This window comes from Carcharhinus amblyrhynchos, chromosome 18 (genome assembly GCF_965287045.1).
Source record: "Carcharhinus amblyrhynchos chromosome 18, sCarAmb.v2.hapA, whole genome shotgun sequence".
Lineage (NCBI taxonomy): Eukaryota > Metazoa > Chordata > Chondrichthyes > Carcharhiniformes > Carcharhinidae > Carcharhinus > Carcharhinus amblyrhynchos.
In genome coordinates this window covers 21808884-21823438 of record NC_137341.1, presented here as the reverse complement: position 1 = coordinate 21823438, position 14555 = coordinate 21808884, and the positions used below count along the sequence as shown (strand labels likewise).

Genomic DNA, 14555 nt, shown 5'->3' with positions numbered 1-14555 from the left:
CAATGCCTTGCAAAGCAGCCAGCATAATTAAGGACCCCCACGCACCTCAGACATTCTCCCTTCCACCTTCTTCCATCAGGGAAAAGATACAAAAGTCTCAGGTCATGTACCTGAGAACAACTTCTTCCTGCTGCCATAAGACTTTCGAATGGACCTACCTCGCATTAAGTTGATCTTTCTCCACACCTTGGGTATGACTGTTACACTACATTCTGCACTGTCACCTTTCCTTCTCTATGAACGGTATGCTTTGTAGAGCACACAAGAAACAATACTTTTCACTGTATACTAATACATGTGACAACAATAAATCAAATCAAAAAAAAAACCATCTTATATTGATGTTCCCCAAAAGTAGAAACACTGAGTGGAAAATTCCATCCAGGGGACTAAGTACAGTGGCGGGCAGGAAAAGTGGCATGATGGCTACAAAGGTTACCATGCTGGAATGTTACCTTTTTAGCTATGTATACATAAAAGTGTAGCACACTATATGTCTTGGCACGGTGGGCAAGAGCTTGTCCACCCTGTCATTACCATATCAACTTATATTTAAATAGCACCATCACCTACATTCACTCTCTGCAACCCAAGATTTGGTGTAGCGAGTAATGCCCCTGGAAGAGACAAATGTTCTGTGCTCAAGTTCGGTGACAAGGCACCCCTCCAGGCAGTCGAGGACCAGCGGGAGATTCTTCAACCTTGTGCTGGGTGACCAACCTCGCTAGTGAGGTCAACCAACCTCACTACCAAGGTTTGGGAGACAGCCACCAGTGTAGTCAGTTTTAAGACTCTGCAGATGAGGACCATAAGGCCAGCAGACATTCGCAGCATTGCAGTATGCATGAATCTCACACACTGCCAGCACAAGGGACATCGCTGCTGATTCTCTCTCACATACATTGATATCTTCATCACTTGTTGCACACCTTCCCCACTCCTTTGCAGTGACAGATGATGATAATGATGCGGTAGAGCCTCTGAGGCAAGTACTGGAGCATCTAGCATGGTGAGTCCAGACATCTGAAATGCGTCTTCAATATGCCAATGGTTTGCTCAATCAAGGAACATGTTGCAGAGTGAGCCGCATTGTACTTCAGAAAAACTTTGTGGCATAGCCTCGTCTTTTGCAGGTAGCCCTTGGCTCCGGGAGCCAACCTGGAAGTGCTGAGGGCCCTCTAAGACACCCGCAAGTGACTCACAATGCAAGAGTCGTGGGAGCTTACAGGACATCTTTCTGACCCGCATAATCTACTGATCAACTGAACATTGAAAATCTAACCCCCTGGTGGAATGGAATCTTGCAAGAATATGCACTGGGATGTAAAGTGCCCAAATCCTTCCATTAACACTTGAATGATCCTAACATGTCTCAGCTGTGCAGTGATCACCATTTGGTAAAGTGCAAATTATCCCAAAAGTGCAGTGTTCAACTGCTCCCAGAAGCCCCCAGACTCCTTCCCTGATAACTTTTTCCATAGCTTATTTTTGTACTGCATCATTGGATCAGCTTGTAATATGATGGTGCTTACGTTTTACTATGAGACCAGTTCCTGACCCACTTCCTGTCAACCATTGAACTTCTTCCCATTGTGCTGGAAGAACACACTGTAATCTTCAATCGCATCAATTGTTGTCGATATTCCTTTCCTCCCCCCTGATGTAGATGACACGATACCCCATGCTGGCCTGACCCCTGTCCATCTTGAGGCTATATGCAGTGGCATACCGAGACCACCCCCCCACCCCCATAAGACTGAGTGCCCCATCACAGGCTGTAGATGCTTCCCCTGACTGTGCTATCTGTGGCACAGTATCAATCCAACAACCATAGGATCGATGTATGAGAGAGAGACTAACCATGGCCTGAACACCATGTGGGCATGATGGAGACGTAACAAATGAGCTCTTCCGCTTCCTGTACTGAGCCCAGGACAGGCTTGCCAAGCACAGGCATCTAAATGAGTGCGCTATTGTGCAGGTCAGTCTGTGCTTTCTGGCACTGACTACCTATTGTACACTGTCCAGGACCACATGCACACAACCCCTCCCAGTCATCTTCTTTTTAGAATTAAAGGATTCTGATTGAGATCCTCCTTCTCTGGTATATCCAATCCAGTATATTTTGCTTCCAGTGATAATGACATCATTGGGCAATCAATAGGATAATTGTGAAGAACCTTCTTCATAACGTCTAAGAGGACAGTCATATACGCAAGGACAATTCAATATGGAGAGTTAAAAGCAAATTACTGCGAAGACTGGAGTCTAAAACCAAAAGCGAAAATGCTGGAAAATCTCAGCAGGTCTGGCAGCATCTGTAACGAGAGAAAAGATGTTGAGTCCAGATGGCCCTTTGTCAAAGCCAATAACAAAGCTTTGACAAAGGGTCACTTGGACTCGAACGTTCAGTTCTTTTCTCTCCTTACAGATGCTGCCAAACCCACTGAGATTTTCCATCATTTTCTCTTCAGGTTTCGATATCAATAGTCTATGATTCAGCTTCATCATACAAACAATTCAATAATCCTTCACAACCTATGCATCTCAATGACTCAGAGCTCATTGCAAGTTAAAAAATTAAGTTTTCAATATGTCTTAATAGAAGTACAATTCCATCTCCAGGTTCAAAACTAAAGTTCACATTTAACAATGTGCAATATTGAACTATGCAGTAACCAATGGCATTGTTGCCTTGCTATGACAAATTTGTATTTTTCATTTGTCAGATTTTACAATAAGTCAGTTTTTAAAAATATCCTCATGACTCACTATTAAAATGACTTTTACTTGAAGCATTTAACTGTGCTTATTGGTAGTGATTTGAACCCACAGCAAGTTAGTTTGGGATTAGAAAGTCTAGATATAAACTAAGCGCATTGAAGTAATGCAGAAACAAAGTCCTGTGGATCCTGAAAACCTGAAATAAAAACATAATATACTGGAAAAAATTACTAAGACGGCAACATCAGAAGAGATGAAAGTTCACAGATCTGAAACATTAACTCTGTTTCTCTCTCTCTCAAGATGTTACGAGACCTGGAGTAAAGATGTGTTATCCCCACATAGTCTGCTTTACAACTACTATAATAAATTTCATCTTAACCTTCAAAGTAAAAGCAAAGACTATTCGCGAAGGCTATAAACCATAAACAGTGCATGAATATATTAATAAGCTTATGCACCAAAGGTTCAACATTTACTAAAAAAAAGACAAATTTTAGAAGGATTCTGAGACTTGGTAACATTTTCAATAGGGCTCTGTCAAATTTTTAGAATAAGATGAAGGTTCAGGTAAGCCAAGGAGAGACCGCAATGAGGTGATTTATTTTTAAGAACAGAAAATTCAGCTCTTTCACAGCAAAGGTCAATTTATATCTGGTGCAGTACCTGTAAAAAAAAAAGTATCTACTAAATTAAGATGTATCCTGAATAAAAATTTAACAGGCTCTGTTAAGGATAGCTGGCTCTAAAACTAAAGGCAGTAATTAAAGTGAACAGACTGACATATTTTGCCCAAATTATAACAGTAACTGTTTTATTATCTTATTCTATACTACAATACTATTACTCAATATTACCTTCAGTCTCCAGAAAGTTGTGTCCAGGCCAGCACCGAGGTTTATAACCTGGCAATTACAGCTAGTTTTCTTTATAAAAGCATCCATCAATATATTCACTGCCTTGACACGGGCATAATAACCTACAAGCAAAACAACACCATTAACAATGACTCAAAGCTTACCTCATGACTCAGTGGGTAAATCCATCCTCCCAGTGCAGAATAGAAAAGTTTCATACGAGTCACAATCTGTTCTGGTTTATCTGATCTCAGCAGGGCAGCAATTCTAGTGCTTTAAGTGGCCTGTGTACCCATAAGCTACAGAAAGGGAAAATTAGCTTGGTTCTCCTAGAGAGTGCTTGATCTGCATAAGTGAAATTTGTGCTAAGTTCTGTGGTCAAATAGTTAGCAACGCTCACTATTTAGGTGTGCATGTGGGCCATTGGGCGAGATATCATACAACCAGAAGACATAATGCCAAGAGTTTGGGCAATGCAGCAAAAGAGTGGAAATTGAAAAAAAAACAAAGTAAAATTCAAGATTTCTATTACACAATGTATGAAAACTTGTTTTTTGTACAATTAAAATATTAATTTTTAGTACACAGTAAATATTTTAAAAATAGCACACTGGATTGCACAAGGATTCCTCATGTTGAATTCTTAACTTCAAATGCTCTCAAAGAGAGATTCAGCATTGAAGTGAGGCACCAGTCCTTAGGAAGCAAAAGTAAAAATGAGAAGCACTGAACTAGCCATCATAGATATTGCAGGCCTGGAGCCACTATCTTTTGCAATTTTGTATTTTTGCATTTTATTTCTACTTTGCTCTTTTTAAGCCTATATTGAATATTTAAAGTTCTTACATTTGAATCTTACTTTGTAGACAATGATTTAAACCTAAATTTGATTATGCTTTGATCATTGATGAATTATATAATTAGTAACATTGTCAACTAGATTTGGACTCCCATTTCCCCACCCCAAGAATTTTTCTTGCACATAATATTTACAATGGCTGTTTTGACTTGACCTTGTTTATTTTAATGTGCATCTACAAGAGGAACTATTCTTCCCTTGTTGACCCTCATGACCCTTTAACTACAAGCCAGCACATAAGTGGTCAACAAATGATGGAGTTTGATTGATGGACATAACACCTGACGGATGGCAGATGAGAAAACATCATCAAAAGATGGTGAAACAACTTCAAATTGCCTTGCAGTACCTGTGAAGAGAATTGATAAGAATTGGCACTTGTTTTAAGAATATCTGCCAGGCCTCAAAGTGCAGGAATGCAGTATGAAATTTGGCTTAAAGGGATGCTACTTCCATGACTCATTGCTGTAGCCAGAGTTGAATGGTCAACTACTGAAGAAAATGTGAGGAAGAGCCAGGAACTAAGACCACCTGTTGTAAGATTATTCAGAGGTTTGGTGATATATGAATCAAGAGGAATGGAATAATTAGGGGTTATCCATTTTGGGGAGCTGCCTTGAACAGACCAATCTGGGGTTAACATGTGTAACATAATAAATATTTACTATACAGTATGTATAGTCTACAGGTAGAGTTGTCTTTCTTTCAATACAAGAACATTTCTCCTTTCAGTAAAGTTGTCTTTCTTTTTACTTTTTATATTATCAATTACAATTGTAATATCACTTATTTTAACCATTATTCAATAATATTATTGATTTAATACATTACATGGCATTGTCATTCATTCCTGTTATATCCAGAGTATGACTCCTAATCCAAATGAAATCCAAAAGGACCCTCAACATCAAGATTATCCCATCCCCCAAATCAAAGAAGCATGCCTACATTTAACAGAAGTAGTTTTATCGTCGAGGAGCATTAAAAAAAGGCTTTGATAAAAGCTCTAACAAGGGCTCCTCCAATAACTCAGCAAGTTTATCAAGACATTAGGTAACCCTCAATCTGACAGTCTGTCAGTCCTAAATTAGCTGATATCACCTATATGGAAAAATTGGCTTCTAAATCTATTTGGGCAGGAAAAATAAGTCAAAATTTCTACTTTTGATCACTATCGAGCATTCCTGCTGGAAAGTCTTTGTGTGATAGCAAGATGAGAGCTGCCTTGTGATACTTCAATCTGCTGACACTTGCTGTTTAGTAATGAATAATGGCACCATGGGTGCTGCCAAAACCTATTGTACCCACACAAGGAGTCAACAGGTGGAATTTTTCAAAAACATTTATAAGTGTCATAACATTGGGGAAAAAAGGGTGTTCCCGCACAGATCTCTTGGGCATCCTCCACATCACAATCATTGACAATTAGTGCAATGAAAGATCCTCCATGTGAATCATGGCATGGACACAACAGGTGCATGATTTGCCCAAAGTGGTCACAACTGTGTGCCATTAACAAGGGGAAGCTGCAACATCTGACCCCTTAGCACCTTCCTCAAACCACTCTGGCATCCCTCCATCACAACCCCTGCCTATCGAGGCATGGTCCAAAATACAGCACCCAATTGTACCCACCCTAGACAACCCGCAGCCTTCCAGCCATAAGGCTTTCAACCCCCCTTGTCCCTGCAGGAGGAGGAAGCGGAAAAAAAAAACACAGATGGGGCCTCCAAGTTACATCTCCTGACTGCCTTCAAGGAGCGCGCCATGTACCCGTCAGGGGAGGCTGAGGAGAGAGCCATGACTGAGGAGAGAGCCATGACCAACTGTCAGGTCAGAGTGGGTCACCAAAGTGAGGATCTACAAATCCTTCATTCATATGACCTATCTCAAGTAAGTTGCAATCTGCCCAGATACTTGCCCCTTCCTTGCACTGAACCACATGTTTTCTTTTGCAAGTGATGAGCCCAGAGACCAACCCTCAACACCACCACCCCTCTGCACCCCCCCCCCCCGCCACCCCCCCCACCACCGCTGTGACCCCTGTCAATACCCCAGAAAGAAGGTCTGAGGAAATCTGAGAGAAAAACCCTGAAGAAACCTCTGAGGAAGGCACTTACAGTTAATACAGGCATCACATGCACCACCTATCAGTGCAGATGCAGATACAGTTACCATGTTGGTGCTGAGGCTTCTTCTGCACACCTCACAGCCTCAGATCTGGCAGAGGCAGGAACATCCAAAGGTTTGAGCAGGTGGAGCCTGCTGAATCCAAGAAAACAGCAAGTCCCCAGCCAGATGCCAAGCCATTGGGGTCATTTCTTCAAAAGCTGCTGAAGATGCAGTGGCAGAGCCAGGGTTGCAGAAGGAGCTGTCAGCAATGCAAGGCTGTTTTGGAGGAATTCTTTCGATGCTGCAGGTGGTGATGTGGCATTACGTGGCACCCAAGCCAACAATGCAAGGGTGTTTCCGCAGAGGACAGCCTGTGGCAGGAAGTGGTAGCCATTGGTGGCAGTGTCTAAAGCATGGCCGAGTCTCAGAGGACATCATGGTGCAGACACAAATTGGGTCTCCAAGACTGGCAGAGCCAGGTGACACCAAGGGCTTTAGAGCTCATTCCAGTTGCTCCGCTATCCCCTGGAGTGTCCCAAGGGCCAAAAAGCACCGAGAGAAGAGGAAGCTCTGGAGCCCATGCCAGGGCCTTCCATTCAGGTGACCCCGGCCATCCCAAGCCCATCTGAATCCTCCTTCCTGATACTGGTGCATCTCAAGGGCAGTAGGCTGAAAAGGGTGGCACAGCCTTTACAGGCTATTGGGGGGGATGAAGGGGTGCACATGGAACACAGCTGACTGCCTCCATCTCTGATGTGCATTCAACACTCACTGGAATCACTCACTCACCAGGCAAAAGGCAGGGAATTATAGGCCGGTTAGTTTAACGTCTGTGGTAGGTAAAATGTTAGAATCCGTCATTAAGGAGGAAATTGCGAGGCATCTTGAAGGGAATTGCTTGATAGAGCAGACGCAGCACGGTTTCATTAAAGGGAAGTCGTGTCTGACAAATTTACTGGAGTTCTATGAGGATGTGTCTAGGGCGGTGGATAGAGGAGAGCCGGTGGATGTGGTCTTTCTGGATTTTCAGAAGGCGTTTGACAAAGTACCTCATAAGAGGTTATTGCAGAAGGTCAGGGGACTTGGAGTTGGGGGTAAGGTGTTAGCGTGGATAGAGGATTGGTTGTCAAATAGGAGGCAGAGAGTGGAGGTCAACGGGTGCTATTCGGATTGGCGGATGGTGACTAGTGGAGTGCCCCAGGGGTCGATGCTGGGACCTCAGCTTTTTACCATTTATATAGATGATCTGGAGGAGGGAACCTAGTGTAGGGTGTCGAAATTTGCGGATGACACCAAGATTGGGGGAACGGCAAATTGCGCGGAGGGTGTGGAGAGTCTGCAGAAGGATCTAGATAGGCTGGGCGAATGGGCCAGGAAATGGCAAATGGAATTTAATGTTGGCAAGTGTGAGGTGGTCCACTTTGGTAGGAAGAATGGTAGGAAGGACTATTACTTACGTGGCAAAAAACTGCAGCAGGCGACGGTGCAGAGGGACCTCGGGGTCCTTGTGCATGAGTCGCAAAAACCCAGCCTGCAGGTGCAGCAGGTGGTCAGGAAGGCGAATGGGATGCTGGCCTTCATAGCGAAGGGGATTGAATATAAAAGTAGGGAGGTCTTGCTGCAGCTGTATAGGGCATTGGTGAGGCCGCAGCTGGAGTACTGTGTGCAGTTTTGGGCGCCGCACCTGCACAAAGATATTTTGGCCTTGGAGGGAGTGCAGAGGAGGTTTACTAGGCTGATACCGGAGTTGAGGGGGTTGAGCTATGAGGAGAAGCTGAATAAACTAGGCTTGTACTCGTTGGAGTTTAGAAGAATGAGGGGCGATCTCATTGAGACGTATAAGACGATGAATGGGATGGATAGGATAGAGGTGGAGAGACTCTTCCCACTCAAAAAAGACAGTAGGACTAGGGGGCACAGCCTCAAGATAAAGGGGGGGCGTTTTAGAACAGAGTTGAGGAGGAACTTCTTCACTCAAAGGGTGGTGAATCTCTGGAATTCTCTACCCGTTGAAGTGGTGGAGGCTGCCTCGCTAAAAATTTTCAAGAAGCGGGTTGATGGGTTTTTGATAAGAGAGGAGATTAAGGGTTATGGGGAGAGGGCCGGAAAGTGGAACTGAGCCACGACAGATCAGCCATGATCTTATTGAATGGCGGGGCAGGCTCGAAGGGCCAGATGGCCTACTCCTGCTCCTATTTCTTATGTTCTTATGGAATGTGGCTTCAGGTGCCAGTGTATGGTATACCATATCTCCTAGTCAGCCAGCTAGCTGTGTTCTGTCCACATGGCCTGTGATATACAGGGGGAGAGGGAGGTTCAGGACCTAGAGGGCGGTTCAGGACCTAGAGGGCTCAGGCCAACGTTCAGTAGTCATGGATGTAGCGATGCCACCCTTTTCAGCCCACTGCCCATGAGACGCACCAGAATCAGGAAGGGGAGATTCAGAACCTAGTCAGAGAACCTTGTGGTGATGAGAGCGTCTGTCCTCCATCTTCTGGCTCTTCCGCGGCCTTGTCTGTCACATTCTCTTGGGCCTCCTCCTCCTCCTCAGGAGGGTCTGCCTGGTCTTCCTCCTCCAGAATGCCTCTCTGCCACTGCACCACAGCATCAGGTTGAGGTGGGGCGGGGGGGGAAAAACAGTTCATAATGTTATCATTCCCTCCCAGCAACCCATAAGTCAGGACACTGGCAATCCAACACCATCCCCAGTGCCATGCACCACCTCAATGGGCTGCCAACCCTTGCCACATCCCCGTCACTGGGGGGGGGAGAAAGAGCATAGACTCTCTTTGGGAATCCTTGAGGCATGGATCTGTATGCATGCACCTGGATGTCTCATGCACTGGTTTACAGGAATCTGGCTAGCAGTCCAGGCTGAAGGTGGAGAAGGACACCCTTGCAATTTTCATGTGATTGGCTGCCATTGTAGCGAGTGCTGCAGAGTCCATGCAGTATGAGGAGCCACTTGAAGAGCTCCCCAGATTGGGGCAACAGCTGCCAGGCCTGCTGCTTGTAACTGTTAGTGGGGTCTGGATGGGGCCTAGTGGGGTCAGCAGTCATCCACAGAGCCTGTCCAGTAGACAGATGGCCACCGGCAACCAGAGCAACATCAGTGGGGTTAGGACTCAATCCAACATACAACCCCTTGGGGGTTGTCCAGCAGGCAAGGGAGATGCACACAACAATAGCCCCAAGCCAGCGCCGAGCTCCAACCTGAGGACCCCCCAGATCATCATGGGTCTCCCCCACTTCCAACGCATGTTTGCCCTCCGCCCCATGGCAATGGCTGAAAATCACCCCCCCTCCCCACTCCACCCCAGCTGGATTGGTGTTCACTCCTTGTTTGCCTTTGCTATTGCTGTGCCCGACACATACTTGCATAGAGCTGTAGGTGAGTGATTCACTCTGGCGTCATATCACACCAGACAGGTGCAAAGCATGCATGCCAAACTCACTAAAGATATCAAAATTCAGTCAGTCAATCTCATACTATTAAGTTTCACGTCCTTTCAGGACACAAAGCAGTTGATGCCAATCAATAGGGTCCAGGAACTTGGCAAACCCCCATTACACACCAGGCACAAATTGGATCTTTTGCCTTGCACACTACTTTCCCAGTTCACCACATTGATGTAACAAGATTGCACCCAGCATCTTCAGGAAATAAGCAGAGACAATTGGAAATACATACTTCAAGGCAGAATAGCACAGTACAAAAGAATTTAGCCAAAGTTATCAATGTGTGCTGAAAGCAACAAGGTTGTGCGTTTGTGGAACATGCATGAGACACATCTATTTTTGTACCGTCTTGTGACATAGTTAGCCAGGTTTTCAGTCTGAATCTTGAAAAAAAGTGCTATTCATAAAATAGTGTGTTTAGCTATTCTTGTTTAAAGAAGTGTACAAATTCCTAGAAAGCTATGGGACTGACCGCCAACTCATGCCACAGCCCTCAACAGGATTCCCCCACCCCCTACAAACTGGCACATCACCCCGTGCAATCTCAACTGCCACCACTCACCAGACTATGCACCCTTTTGGCCACTCCTCACACAGGTGGCTGGACCTTTAAACGTACCTACTATACAGCAGCTATCGGTGTTAAAAAAAGGACATGACTTCCTTACTTTTGACTCAATTGCACTCGACACAAGACCTCAAGAACCTGCTGCATTGCACTTTTCTCACCTGGCCTGAGTTGGATGGTCGAGTGAGAAAGTTGCGGCTGCATTTCAGAGCAAGTAAATAGGAACAGAGCAGCAAGCCCTTCATTTGGCCTCAACCTCTCTGGATCAGAAAGAAAAATAAAATCTACCAGGTTTTTCATTCCTGATCACAGCTGTACCCACTGATAAACATATGCACATCAATCAGGACAGAAAAGGCTGTGATGCTGAAGAGATAGACATTTATTGTCTGGGCTCTTATGTTAGAACAGCTTATGATACCGTAAAACCCCTTTGCCCACTGAATTGGACTTCACAAGAAGGTGTTGAAAATATTAGAAAAGTAGTAAGAGAAGAAATGTAGAAAGGAAGCAGAAAGCAAACTGCAGCAAAATGCAAGGAATTACCTCTGTTGATTTCAGGAGCTTTCCTTTCATTTGGCTGTTTTATGAAAAACTGTATGTACGGGTCCTTCCAATAGTTCATACTGACTGCAAACCTGCAAAGCAGAAGTAATAATCATCAATGAGGAACTGCAAATTACACTGACAGTAATTTTGCCTGTCTTGCTGATCCCGCTACTGCAGTATTAACAGAACAATTGGGCAAATCGTTTATTTAGGTTCCAAGATAATCAGAAAGATTGTACTTCTTCCAAAATCTCTCATCTTTAAATTTAAAAAAGGCCTTCTCTAAACTGTGTTCAGAGATCCTGAGTGTTATAGAGTGTTCTGGACACAAATCCTCAAATGACCAGGCTTATTGACCATATCACCCAAGATCATGGATTTCTATATAAGTGAGTTTATAACATCTCAAATGCACATTTGCAGATCCTTGCATTTTGAAATGTTCAACCTCAATGTTGATGTAGTCTATTATGTCAGTGCCAAAAGTCTCAAGCTCTTGTAACCATCTTCAGCCAGAAGCACCAAATAGATGATCCATCGTGCCTCCTGCTGGGGTTCCCACATGCCAATCTCCAGTCAATTTGATTCATTTCACAGGATGTCAAAAAGCAGCTGAGTATACAGGCCACTGCAAAAGCTTTGGGCCCTGACAACATCCCAGCTATAGTACTTTTGCCTTAGAATTAGCCTAGCCAAGTCATTTCTGTAGAACTACAACACTAGCATCCATCTGACAATGTGAAAAATTGTCCAGTTCTATCCTGTCTGCAAAAAGCAACATGAATTCAGTCTGGCCAATTATCACCCATCAGCGTACTCTCAAACAACAACAAAGTAATGGAAGATGTCATGGATAGTATTGTCAATCAGCACTTACCCATCAGTAAGCTGCTTACTGATGGTCAGTTTAGGTATCATCAGGATCACTCAGCTGCTAACCTCACTACAGCCTGGGTTCAAATATAAACCAAAAAGGTGAATTTTATAAGTGAGGAGAGAGTAAGGGTCCTTGGTATCAAGACAGTATTTAACCAAGTACAGCACAAAGAGTCTCAGTAAAACTGAAGTCAATGGAATCGGAGGGAAAGATTCTCTAATGGCTGCATTCATACCAAGCATCAAGAAAGATTATGGTGGCTGTTGAGGGTAAATCAACTCCACCCAAAGTTATCACTGTAGGAGTTTCTCAGGCCAAAGTCCTAAGCTCAATCATCTTCAGCTGCTTAATCACTGGCTCCATCTTAAGATCATACGTGAGGATGTTTTGGAATGTTCAATACCCATCTGTAACTCCTAGGATAATGAAGACTTTCCAGCCACACTGCAGCAAATCCTGGACAACATACAGGCTTTGGTTGTTAAATGGCAAGTAACATTGGTGCCACTTAAGTACCATGCAATAACCATCTCCAATAAGAAATAGTCTAACCATCTTCCCTTGACATTCAGTAACATTACCACCTCTGAATCCCCCAATTTCAACATCCTGGAGGTTACCATTGACTAGAGCCTGAACTGGATCAGCCATATCAATACTGTGGCTGCAAGAAAAGGTCAGAGGCCGGAATTCTGCAGCAAATAACTCCTGCAAGCCCAAAGCCTGTTCACCATCTAGGAGGCACATGTCAGGAGTGTGATAGAATACTCCTCACTTGCCTTGAGCAAGCTTCAACAACATTCAAGCTGAACACCATGCAGGACAAAGCAGCCTGCTTGATTGGTAGTCCATATCTCTCAGTCTTTTTACACATTCGCTACCTCTACCACTGACACATATTGGCAGCAGTGTGTATCATCTATAAGATGATGTGCAGAAACTTGCCAAGCCTCCTTCGATAGTTATTTCCAAATTTGTGACCCTACTGGTCACACTGAGTATAGTATCAGTTAATTACTTAAACTATCTTCTAATTGACAGCATTTAATATGTACGTTTGTAATTTTCCCTACAATTAACAAATTCCTGATCCTTCAAATTACTGAAGTGTAGTTTAAGAATTATTTTTAAAAGAGTGCTTTATTACAAAGTAGAGTTTTTAAATAAATACAAAGGAGATTACATTGAAAAATTAAAGTTTAAATTTCTGCTAGAAGAACAAGGGTAGCAGGCCCATGGGAACACCACCAACTGCAAGTTTCCCTCCAAATCACATGCCATCTTGGAATTATAAATCACTATTCCTTCACTGTTGCTTCATCAAAATCCTGGAACATCCTTCCTAACTATCATAGATGTACCCATACCACAAGGACTTCAGTAGTTCAAAAAGGCTGCTCACCAACATCTTTAAGGGGGCATTTAGGGAGAGACAATGAATGCTGATTGAACCACTGATGCCAAAACACATTAATGAATAAAAAGTGCCCACTGCAGACAGAATATGAATATTTCCAGCAACATGCATCACACAGTAGAATACACTATCACACTACTATCAGTTCTCAGATACAACCTGTCTCAGTGTTCCAGTAGCTTTGTAAGTCCTACCTTTTACAAATTGTTGCATCATCACATGTGGAGCGGACTGCTTCATCTGCTGTGTCATCGGAGCCAGTGAAAGAGTGGTTGGTAGCCATTAGATTCTCACACTGTGGGGGTAGAAAATATTATTAATTTTGAGAAGATTGCACCTACCTTCTACAAATCATCCCAACTTCCCTAAAGTAGTGTCAGTTAATTACTTGAACTATCTTCTCATTGACAGCTTTTAATATATAAAATAGTAATTTTTGCTGGTTTTCTACACTTTAAAAATAACGTAAGGTTATATTCCCTACAACTATCAAAATCCTGCTCCTTCAAATTATTCGTGTAGTTTGAGAATTTTTTAAAAATTGCTTTGTCACAGTTTATAAATAAAGTTACACTGATAAATTAGTTACATTAAAGTTTAAATTTCTGCTATTAAACTGAGATTACAAGAGATTCTAAATTAGGTTATTGAAATTACACTGCTATACAACGGATAGAATATAACACAAATTGTTCTGAGGTTACAGTGTTGTGCGGGGAGCTTAGAGTTATGTGCCTGAAGCTGCCCGAACATCCCCAGCAAAGTGCACCGAGGGATGTGCGATATCAGCGCAGCATTGGCGAACCCGGAATGCTGACACACTCTGCTAATCCCTACATTCCTCTCCTTGGACTTCTGCTGATAATAACATGGGAAAACAACACCTACAGTTCCTACTACGTAACACTATTACTCTGACAGTGCAGCAATATAGCTCCCGATTGGCGCCGGCGATGAAATGATGAGAGCAGCTCATTGGGCGGCCTGGGCCGCATTGATTGGCTGCCGACCAGGAGCAGCAGCTGCCATTCAGAATGAGTGGGTGGGGCCTTTAGGGTTCATTTAGTGCGTGGGGACAGGCTTTTTGGGTTCATTCAGAGTGAGTGAGAATGGGCATTTAGGTTCATTCAGAG

General features: G+C 43.6%; 1 protein-coding gene across 2 annotated transcripts in view; it reads right to left on the bottom strand.

Moving 5' to 3' along the window:
* The window catches only part of lcmt1 (leucine carboxyl methyltransferase 1), a 70117-nt gene extending 55788 nt beyond the window's left edge, over window positions 1–14329 (bottom strand). Inside the window, exons 1-4 of one of the 2 annotated variants that reach the window (XM_080206531.1) lie at window positions 14311–14329; window positions 13617–13717; window positions 11126–11217; window positions 3582–3703 (exon numbers count right to left, since the gene is read on the bottom strand). In XM_080206531.1, coding sequence (XP_080062657.1) covers window positions 3582–3703; window positions 11126–11217; window positions 13617–13705 — 303 coding nt within the window. In that variant the 5' untranslated portion in view covers window positions 13706–13717; window positions 14311–14329. Of the gene's footprint in view, window positions 1–3581; window positions 3704–11125; window positions 11218–13616; window positions 13718–14126; window positions 14249–14310 lie in introns of those variants that run through there. The other variant, XM_080206530.1, reaches the window with a different exon arrangement.
* Between the last annotated feature and the right edge of the window lie 226 nt (window positions 14330–14555).